Here is an 11,596-nt window from a genome sequence, read left to right on the forward strand (position 1 = left end):
GATATGAAAACGTTACCAATGCTAAGTCAGGGCTGTTATAATAGTAAGGTGACCATACTTTGGAAATTCATTAAAAAATTATAATGTATTCTTTTTTATTATAAATTATTGTCATATTGTGTTATTTTGTACTATTTTGTAATCAATAAAACAATTTCTGTAATATTCTATTAGTATTTTAATTGAATATTATATTAAACAGTTATTCAACCTGGAGTGTGATTCCAAAACTGCTATCATATTTTTGAGTTAAATATGTATATAAATAAACAAAACAAGCAAGAAAATTATATTTTACAATTTCCTTAACAAATTAAATTAAAAAAGGAAAAAATAATCGAACGTGTGGTCACCCTAAAATATTTCTCACCAATACTATATCGATGAGCGTTCACACGTCCACACACGCACACGTCCACGTGTGCGTGCGTGCGTATTTGTGCGTGCGTGCGTGTGCGTGAGTGCGTGTGTGTGCGTGTGCTTGCGTGCGTGCGTGTGTTTGTGCGTGAATGTGCGTACGCGTGTATGTACGTGTGTGCGTGTGTATATGTACGTGCATGTGTATGCGAATGTTCGTGCGTGCGTGATTTAACATTTTATTACTTTTGACGTGGATTTTTGACTTCTGAGAGGTGATATTTGTTTCGGTTCCCTCCTATTTACCAAAATTTGTATTGAATACCCTTTAACCAATACTCTCATATCAGAAGTCCATATTTATATCGATAAAAATAGCTATTATATTTTAAAAACATTATTATCGATGTGTAGACAAACTTTAGAGAAATATTTGAAAAACAACGTTTGTCTGTACATTTCCGCCTATAAGTTCTAAAACTATAATTTGTTTAAGAACTTTCATTAGGTCAAGTTGGGTTTGGTTAATTTGTATAGATTAGTTTTGGATTTGAACAGCAAATGTACGTTTCGTAACTGTCAAATTGAGTTTCATAGACATTTTATAACAGCGTATAATTTATAAATTATTAATTTATTTTTAATTGTGTATGCAAAACGGACATGTAACAGTTAATAATTCTGCGGTGTTTTATTGTTAAAAATTTAAATTGATGATCCGTATAATGTGTCAAATCTGAATTGTTGTATAGCGTTACCTTTTGCGGATGACAGTTGGACTCACGTTCGCGAGCGCCCGTTATTATCTTGACTGTCATCGCTTTTGCTATCGGCGACGGTGGCAATAATCCACCTACATCGCTTGTTTTCACATACATGGCGTTATTTGATAATGGTTAGCTAGAAGATTATGGGCTATTAAAGAGCGCCAGGACATTTTCAATTGATTAGCCTGATCCGCTTCGGAATCCGCCCAGCGTATCTCCGAGTGTTTGGTGGAGACGGACGTGCAGCTGGTTTGTCATTACATCATAATTTGCTAAGCTTGGTAACGTTAAAAACGTCCAGCTGCGGTATAGGTTTAATGATATGCGCATTTACGTCGCCGGTGACGCCATTTTGTTTGCTTGTGTATACCAGCGACTTCGTTTTCGCGAAATAGTGTCGATATTTCGTATGTTATGGCCAACGTTTTCAAAATTATATTTTATTTTACGATCTAACCTAAAATAAGTTTGAGATAATTGAGTCATGAAATGTTAAAAATATCCAAATTTTAACCATGTTTTTTTTTTTGAGATAAAAAAATATCGTTGATTTGTTTACCTCAGATGTTACAAAATTAAGGTTATACAACTCTTCACAATGTTCACTAAGTTCGGCGTTCAAAGAGGTCCGGACCAGACATATCAACACAATGTTCGAAGGTGAATTCCAAAATAAAACCAGCGATAAATTAATAGTCGCATGTCATGTACTCACCACTACTGGCTGGTTCCAATATATATTCACAAGTTGATTAATAATTTCCAGTGACCTAAACAGATTCTTTCGGAACGACTTTACAGTATTCAAAGTAGTATTTGATCGTGTCTGGAGTGTCCCAAAGATCTAATCTTGATCCACTGTTGTATCTTCTTTTTATAAATGACAATTATTTAATATTTTTTTATATGTTCACTCGAAACAGATGAGTTATATTTTTATTAGTGAAGTTTCAACTTTATTTTCCATTTTTTGCTCCAATTGATGATCCTATCGCGGCTTGTTAAAGTTTTTCGGTGGTATTCGCCATTTCTTTCCCCCACTTGCTGTATCATGTTGCAATTATGACATTCTCTATATGTAACAATAAGTAGAGTATCAGCCTTAGACACTTCCTTGTGGTACTCCAGCTCTTTTTACTTTTAATTCAGAATATTCGTTATATTGTTTAACTATGAATAATCTGTTGGAAGTGTACGATTCAAGTAATTCTACATATTGCTTCTGTAGTATTTTGTTAAGTTTTTGACTTAAAAATTCTGTGCCAGGGCCAGTACGAAGATGAGGCGAGAGAGGCACTTGCTTCAGCTGAACTATGGAAAGGGCGCCAAATTGTTCAAGTCGATGAATTGAAAAATTAAAAAAATTGATGGAAAAAAACATTTGAAATTTTTAAGTTGATCAATTTCATTTTAGTAATATAATTACAAGTTTTTTGCACCCGTGCCAAAATTTTCTGGCTATTTTTTGTGAGTGCGGTTAGTGGCACGTTTGAGTAGCAGGTCACAAAAGATGTTGAATATATTTTGAATCTACCATTCAAACAAACTGCTAAGAATATCATAAATTAAAAAACAACCATCCCTTCCACACACAAATTAATAACTTCTTGCAATATTAATTTCTTTGCAGATAGTTACACAAGAATTTAAAATTTATTTGTTTCAATAGGCTTATAATTCCGACACTACTGATTGTTTATTTTCTAAATCTATTAACACTTATATACTCAGAGACGGCTGGTGATACGTTGTGTCTCGCACTGTGTTGATGCATGCGCCGCCTTTGTATATACTAATGGCATTTGCTCTTGAGGCCCATAAAAAAAGTTGTTTATAATACAGACATTAGTTTATCCCATCTATTCCAAAAATGTAATCATTCTAGCATTTGAAGCAGCATTTTTACAAACCAAATTAAAGCTGTGAGACACAGGGAACATACATGGCTTGTTCATTTTTCTGATTAATTATGGCCTGTAGAGTACACTCGCGATTAGGATTCCGGTTTGTAGTTGTATGCGTGTGCATTCTGACTCAAAACAATTTCGCTCAGAATATTTAATTATTATTAATTTAATAAGAAAATACATGTTTATTTAACATACATTTATGATATTACAAAAAGTCCTTTATAAATTGGTAGACATTTATTTCCTTGGATTGGGCGGAAAGTGGTTTTCCTTTTCCAAGTTTAGACATTATTCTAAAAATACTAGATGAACCATAATTAATTAATTAATATAATTGAAACAATAATACAATAAATTTAATTTTCATAATAATTGCTACATTTCTTTTTAATAATGAATAACAGCGATGAGGAATCAACGAATGTCCTTAAAAGAGAAAGCGAGACGAATATTCTAAATCAATAGACCTACGCGCCTATATAGCTTCTCCCTCTCATATACATGTATACAATACATTCACAAAAAGTAATCCTTATCGCGAGCAAACTCTACAGATTTATTTGTCCCATTGTCATATCCTTGATCTCTGATGTTTGAAATATCTAGTCCATCTTTTTCTAATTTATTGATAATTTTATTGGATAAGCTGCTACCCGGTTTTTCTTTAATCACTATAACATCTATAAAGCTTTCTTCAATCTTGACTTGCATGACCATCGACATGTTTCATGTTTTCGACCATCGTGGTGCATTGGGGTAACCTGTTAGGTCACAATGGTCTTAATTTAATCTAAATAAATAAATGACAATTTTGCAATTGTGCTGCACTGTTTTGAGTTGTGTAATTCTACAGTTTTCTTCTAATTTTATATTAAGCACTACTTGGTGTTCTCAAAACTGTTTGTTCTTTTAAAAAAAATTATATAAATTAACTATTTTTCTCACAAAAAATATATTTCATAGAATAATTTTCTGAAAAATAATTAATTTTATATAATAATTTTCTGTAAATTGTGTGCAAAAAAAACGCATCACCTTCATATGAAACTAAAAAGCGTATTATAGTTTAAATAAGTTGTCAGTCAACTGACTAGATAACTACTAGAAAACAATGGAGACTTACCCCTAAATGAACATAAAAAAAAATTCGAGATTTTCAGCAAGCGATGACGAAAATATCGTATTTTTTTACGATTTTAAAAAGTGATGCGTTTTTTTTTGCTCGCTCTGTATATATGTACCATCGAAAACCATGAATTTAATACCCCTGTAATATGAATATCTAATTAAATTTTTATGTAAAAATAATAACTTTTAGCTGTTTTAATTCACGCCTTTATTTACGAATTCACAAAAACTGGCGTTGGTTAATTTATCTCAACAACAGTTCGCGGTCTATTATAAATTATGTATTAAATGTTAACGTGCATTTTCAATTGTTATTCATGTGACGCAGATTGTCCCCATTTAGAGACCTTATGCTAATGAATGAATAGTTGTCCGCAATTGATCTTAATCCGACTTTCTGGATTTAAATTGCACACATGCATTATAAATGAAAAAGGCGCATAACTTTTCACAATATCATTGAGAAAACATCATGTAATTTGGCTGGCCATTTTTTTAATAATATAAATGCGTTTATCTATTAAACTTGTTTATCTATACATGCTTTAAGATCATATACTGTGTAGTTTTAGACAATTCATAATCTATTTTATGTTCTTTATCAGAGTATAATCGTAAGCTGAAAACATGGAAAGTAACATTCAGTCGGGCGACAACTGCTTTGATAATGCGGAGACCCTCCTTCAATCTTACAACGGCATTTTGGTATGCTTGGTGAAGATCGAAGAGGTAAGATATTAGTTTTTTATTGTATTGTGCTTGAAAAATTGGTAAAACTATCGTTAAGAACCTTCTGGCAGTTTTACGATTGAGACATAAAACAGTGTTAGTAAAAAGTCATTCAAAGATCCAAAACATTTGTATACTAAACGAATTGAAATAAATAATCCCTTAAAATAATATTATGTAAATACATATGTATACTGTTTTTATAGGCTCGCATTTTTCAGGTCAGAATTTATATTAAAAGGTCAGAATACATCGTCCAGAAGAAATATTAGATGGTCAGAATTTATATAAATTAGTCAGTATTTATATTAATTAGTTAGAATTTAAATTGGATTGGTCAGAATTTATTTTAAATGGTAAGATGTATGTTGACACATGGTCTGATTCAATTTTACAAGAATCGTATAAGATTGGTACAATTGTTCGACTGCAACGCCTGCATCTCTCATTGATAACTTGGCAGTTCCGACGCGCCAACGCTGAATCAACAGCTCTCGTTAACAGCGCCAACTATTACTCTACGACCCTAATTAATAAAATTTATAATATAATTATTAATAAAGGTTTTTCTTTTTTTAATACTACTTAATTTCATTAAACAATTGTTCAAAAGCAAAGATGGATATATGAATATCACAATAATTGGAATGAGATAATAAGTTTCCTGCGTAAAATATGTGACTGTGGCTGCACGTTACTTTATTATGACCCCGTGTTATTTTTATTTCTGACCATCTATTATTTTTTTTTGACCATTATTATTTTTTATTCTGCCCGTTTTTAATTTTTATTCTGACCGTTTATTATTTTTATTCTGACCATTTAATTTTACGCGTTTTTATAATCTATATTCACTATATAAAATTTTCGATATCAACTTTCCTAATATTAAATGACGATAATGTGACTTATAAATGCGTCTGTGGCCTTTAATGTATTAAGTACGAAAATTTAAGTGTTTTTTCATCCAAATTAATAAAGAACTGAAAAACTTTTGCTCTTTCAGAAATTATCAAGTTTAAGAAAAACGTCTGAAAACAAAATAAGCAACATGATGCAAAAGCGCATCGTCAAATTGGAGACTAAATTTGAACTTGAAGATTCTTATAATTCCGAAGACGCCTCAGATTCTTCAAAAGATTCGTACGACATCTTGAATAACTCTTACGACCGAAAAAATACCAACGGCCGAACATCGGACTTATCAATAAGATTTGCTGAAAGACTCAACGATTTATATGCTCACATGGTCAGTATAATTTATTACATTATATATTATAATATTTGTTCGATTGATCGGAAGCTAATGTTAATTGTAATGCAGGTCAGTCGACATATCGAAGAGGAGAAACTGTTAGATAAGTATTTTGACACCGCTCGGAGTATCAGAGAGAAAAACGCGATAAACTTGACAAGAAACAAACTGAACACGTTGAAGATGCGAAAGACCCTGTACGACGATAATGCATCTTTGAAAAAGAGACAGCGCGCCCTCCTCATGAGATTGCAAAGCGAATATAATGAGATTAGATTCATGAGCAATTTTCAAAAGAAACTCTCGGAAGACAGGCGGCGAAACCTGTTCCGGCAACTGAAACATTTCAAAACTGTCTTGTGCACCGAAAGATCCGTCACACTCGGTACTTGCGAGCAACAAAAAAATGATTATAGACTCGAGATCGTGCCCGACGCTGAAGATATGCAAAACCGCAAGAAAGAGTTGAACGAGATTCTCGATTTGCATTCGGATCTACGAAAAAATGTTATAGCGTTGAAAACTATCACACACAAGCGGCCGCACACGCAAGTCGTTTTAAACCTGAAGCGGCTGTCGGAGGATCGTATTCCTGCTTGTCGAAAGCGTCACGATACGATCGCGAATCGACCCAAAACAAATTCGATCAACACAGCGGATATGAGAATTGTACAAATGCAATCAACAGGTCCAGGAGATGTGTTCGATCTGTTCGTGCCCCTAAACATGCACAGGAAAGAATCACAAAACGGCAGAAACGGTCTGGCTAAAACTATCGGTGCCATCTTATTCCATTACTTTAGAGCATATTGTGGTAGAAATGCTATCGTTTCGGTCGCCAAAGTAAAATTTAGGAATGTGATTGAGAAAATATACTTATCCCAAAATCAGCCTAGTGAATCGAATCATCTCTCGCTTGAAGAGCGAATGTTGTGCTTGTTCGGCACTTTACTGTCGCTCGTAGAGACGCTTGTGGGTCGCAAGATCATTACTTTTGGCAGTCTTAAAAAGTTTCTGCTGAACAACTTCGAGAAGGTGTTCATAAGAATGGACCTTTTGGATTGCGATAAAATAGTCGAGGCGTTGACTTTGAACATTGCTCGAGTAAAGGCTCAGAGGGAGTGCACTTTTATAGACGAACGAAGAAAGATCAAGTCTATACCGCCGAAAAAATCAAATCGGAACATGCAGCTCTCTGTACGTAACGATCAAGAGAAACACCTAAGAGAAAAATTTGTATCCACAACGTCAATGGTATATGAAGAACTGAAAAAAAAGCAACTGGCCGTGGAAATGGAGGTGAGTTTGTAAAATCTGATTTAAAAAACTGATTGCTTCATTATATTATCATAAATTAAACTGTATGATTTTTGCCACTTTTGTGTTTATTTTAGATCAAGGCGCTGTTGGAGCAGAATTCGCCAATGCAGTATTTTTTGGTGCGAGAGATACCAGACAAACCGCCGCCACCATACATACCACCTTCGGAAGACACCGTGAAATTTGTGGAAGGTACATTAAAAAAAGATGCAAAAGATATAAGTGGTGGAAATCAAATCGAACGGACAGTCAAGGTGTGCTTCGAACATGTTTGGATACCTTTCTTGTCTGGGTGTTATTCTACCGTCGACAAGGCCGACATGCATTTGATCGAAAGTCAATCGTCGACGAAGAGCTCGAAATCTCATCTAATTGAGAATATGTTCTTGTATGATTTATGCAACGAACTGTTTGCGACCGAGTACCGAGACCTGAATAAAAAGAACAATCCGTGGGACTACTGCAAATATTATTCTCCATCGATGCGAAACAACATTTGTAGAAGGATCCAGTCCTTAGCCGAACAACATTTGGAGCATGCGGTTGTTTGCAAAGAAGATATTTACGGTAGCTATGCCCAAAAAGCCCAATATCACGTCGACGAGCTACTGACCCGAGAGCTTCACACAGAAGAAGCCGAATGGGTGGATATGGAAGAGCACGTTTCCACTGTGAAGAATATGCTCACCGAGACCATCTTGAATGGACTTATCGACGACACTGTTCGCGAATACAAATATTTGTATTAGAATAGCGTGATAGTTAAGTCTTAATAAAATTCATTTTTAGAAATCAAATTGTGCCTAAAATTCTCAAGTATCTTTTGAAGCTTTTTGCTTAATATAGTAAAAAATTGTATATTTTGCTATCCAAGTGTTTTTTTTTATCGTTATTTTTTATTCAGCGCAAAAGGTATTTTTATCAACTCTCAACCAGTCAAGTATTTTAAGTAACATAGATAGTCTAAACACTTCTCATTGCTATTGGATTTGTTAAAATGTTAACACTTATACTTGTTGATTTGAAATTTCATAGATTTATATGTATGCATAGTCAATTATTAGTCACTCCATATGAAGACTGTTTGTAATTAGATGACAGAAAATGGTGAATCTTAAGTATAAGAAATTATATATTTTTATAAGCTGTTCATCCTTTAGTAGTATTTTTGCTTTTGCTATATAAGTGTTGTGTTGTGTTAAGGCATTGTGAAATTAGCATGGTATATGTTTTTTTGCTATTTCACATTTTATCTCACGCATACGAATTGTAAAAAAGTATTATATGGAAGTATAGAATTTAGGTGTATTTTCACTATAGGTTTTTAATTTAAAATATGTATATAACTGCAACATATGTGTTAGTCACGCTATATGAAGACTGTTTGTAATTAGAAAACTGAAGTATGTTATTAAGGAAAAACTGAAACATTATAATTACAATATAAGATATGTAAATTTTGAGTATTTTAAATACAATGTAAATATCGTTTGTGCAATATTGTATTATTTTATTAATAAATTATTTTAAAGCTTTATTTGATTTTCTTGACTTGAATTTGATTGTCTTTATATATTTACCACAAATGCACCAACATTGAGATGCTTGTCTAAAATATAGAATTTTATTGGATATATCTGTTTATTATCATATTTTTTGCAGATGAAATTGTTTTTGGTATTAAATTTAAACAATTCTTATTTTATTCTATTAATCAAAAATAAGGAATAATTTTGCTATTTTTAATCTTAAATAAATATAGTTATGTAATTGCTTATGTGAACTAAAATAAGTAAATATTGGTTTTACTCAGACCACACGTATATTTGATAATTTAATTTGACGCATGCGCAAAAGTCATGCTAACACTCGAATGACCGATGTGAAAACGGACATGTAAAAATTAATGATTTAATTTAAAAAAACATAATTATAATTACGAAATAACTATTTTAATAATAGTCAGGGTCGTTATAGTTATTGTAATTTTAGTACTGAAAACGATAAAATGCATTGTAATTGTTCTGTATAAATGCAGAAAATAAACGTACCAAACAATAATTTATAAAATTAATATTAAAAATCAAGATGCGTACCTCTGCATGCTAACATCACTCCTGCACGAAGCAAATAATCCAACTGGTAACACTCATACATTTGTCTTTATTGGTGAACTGATCAGTAGTGTAGCCAGAATTTTGCCAAAGTGGAGGGGGTTTGGTAATAAAAATAAGGAGAAATTGAAAAAAGTATTCTTTATTTAATACAATTATAATATTTTTTACCAAATAAACAAATATATTTTATTTATATTTATGAATTTAACAAGAAATTACAAATTTAATCTTCGCGTTTTTAATTATATTTTTGTATATCTTGCCGCTACACTACTGGAATTTATACCCTATTTTGATGAAAGTATATTTATTTTTGTTACTTGTCCAGTAAGTGATAGTTTTTTTTTATTACTTTGATTCCATTAATAATCATAATATGTATTTCATTAAATGGCATGCATTTTAAGGCCAAATACAAGGTGGGGGGGGGGGGAGGGCCAATGCCCCCACATGCCCCCCTCAAATGACGTCTCTGTTCTTTCCAGCATAGAGTCTGTAAACCTAATTTTTCCCAATAATGTTACAATGAAGCATGCGAAAATAACAGTGCATTATGTTAAAACGTTTAAATTAATTGGCCTTATTGCCCCCATGCCCCCCCTCGAGTCCGCCAGTGACTCCAGCCTATATTATCGATTGGGCAGCCTAGAGAGTGACTTCACGTCTATTTTTAATTATTTTTTGTGGATCAGACAGTTATATTTTAGTTAAAAATAGTTATATTTTATCGAACATATTTGTGCACTTAACTTTCCCCACCATAAATAAGTTGGTTTTATTAAACGAAATAAACCGTATTTGTGTACTAGTTTCTGTATTGCTTGTATTAGTGTATTTTTCTCAGTATTCCTGTAGCCTTTTGCTTTTTTTATTTGTTCCATTTTGCTTCAACGTCAATTGATTCATCATTTTTTATGAATAAAAAAATCCCGTTTATATAAAATAGCTGAACAAGTTATACGATCCATTCAATAATGATAAGGTTCGGCTCAGGCTTCCTACTGTTTTTTAGAGAATTCTCAATGTGTCACTAGGTGTAATAAATTTGCATGCCCTAGTGTCACTAGGGCATGCAAATTTTTTATTAAATTGCATTACCGGTAAATCGGTAAATTTTTAGGTTAAAACTGGTTTACCAGTAATTTAAATGTATTAAAGCATGATTATTATGGCATTAAAGTATAAAATAATAAATTTAAAAATAATTAAAAACTTGTGTTATATAATATTACACAAAAAGGGTTAATCTGTTGAATAAAAAAGATCTCTCCCTCTCTCTCTCTCTTTAATTCCATATTAACGTTTATATATTTTCAACTTTATTGTAGAAAACATCGTATAGCACATGATCATCACGTGCTAAATTTCTGCACTGTGATGGATCGTCTGTACCGAGGGGTGTAACGATATGTGTAAGTACACAATACAGTATATAAAAAACTTTAATTACTATATTTTTCACAGGTGCTATTAATATATCATTAAATTTATGTGTCTAGTATAACTTATTTCCTTAATTACGTAAAGGTACAATTAGTTATAGTTATGTTTTTGAATATTCTGTCTGTATTTCAGTAGAAGAAATGTTAGTGAAAACCTCCTATTGACAATGTATCATTATTTATGTATTTAGTAACTAACTAGGACTAGGAAAAAACGCTACTTATTTACAGGACGTTTTTGGTTTGTTGTTCTCAAGAATATTAGCTTATTGTCCCTTTCACTGTAACAGGACCGTGGCATAGAAGGGCATATGCTTCAGGTCGCAAGATTGAGGGGATGCCAAAACGAAGTTGGTAATAATTAATATTCAAACAATATATTTGATTTTGCCAGGAATCAAATGATGAAAATCAAATGCGATTGCAGGATTCTACTATGAATTTCACAGAAAGAGCAACTGATATTAAATCTCTGGAATTAAAATTGTTTATTTATGCGAAAATTCTGTTAAATATCAAAAATAAAATGCACAGATTGGGGAATAGAAATTGTAAAAATAATTAAGCGACT

At 32.3% G+C, this 11,596-nt stretch overlaps 1 protein-coding gene across 3 annotated transcripts; it reads left to right on the forward strand.

The window, feature by feature from the left end:
* The first annotated feature begins 1,166 nt into the window (after positions 1-1,166).
* On the forward strand, positions 1,167-9,003 carry LOC148233993 (uncharacterized). Of its 3 annotated transcripts, none has more exons than XM_088188182.1 (5): positions 1,167-3,128; positions 4,735-4,891; positions 5,898-6,140; positions 6,216-7,445; positions 7,541-9,003. In XM_088188182.1, exons 2-5 carry the CDS (start codon positions 4,790-4,792, stop codon positions 8,213-8,215), a joined length of 2,250 nt encoding a protein of 749 aa, XP_088044308.1. In that variant the 5' UTR covers positions 1,167-3,128; positions 4,735-4,789; the 3' UTR covers positions 8,216-9,003. The 3 variants fall into 3 exon arrangements, with proteins under 3 accessions (XP_088044308.1, XP_088044307.1, XP_088044306.1); XM_088188181.1 differs by having other exon boundaries at positions 1,167-1,784; positions 4,768-4,891; XM_088188180.1 differs by having other exon boundaries at positions 1,167-1,373; positions 4,768-4,891.
* Positions 9,004-11,596: the final 2,593 nt, after the last annotated feature.

This window comes from Plectrocnemia conspersa, unplaced genomic scaffold (assembly GCF_051122295.1).
Source record: "Plectrocnemia conspersa isolate PC_06_02 unplaced genomic scaffold, ASM5112229v1 ptg000006l, whole genome shotgun sequence".
Taxonomy (NCBI): domain Eukaryota; kingdom Metazoa; phylum Arthropoda; class Insecta; order Trichoptera; family Polycentropodidae; genus Plectrocnemia; species Plectrocnemia conspersa.

Excerpts from the sequence above, each read along its gene's own strand:
- LOC148233993 (XM_088188182.1), top strand. The coding sequence starts at position 4,790 with ATGGAAAGTAACATTCAGTCGGGCGACAACTGCTTTGATAATGCGGAG. Across the intron at positions 4,892-5,897 it reads GCTTGGTGAAGATCGAAGAG|AAATTATCAAGTTTAAGAAA; the intron begins GTAAGATATTAG and ends TTGCTCTTTCAG. Across the intron at positions 7,446-7,540 it reads AACTGGCCGTGGAAATGGAG|ATCAAGGCGCTGTTGGAGCA; the intron begins GTGAGTTTGTAA and ends TGTTTATTTTAG.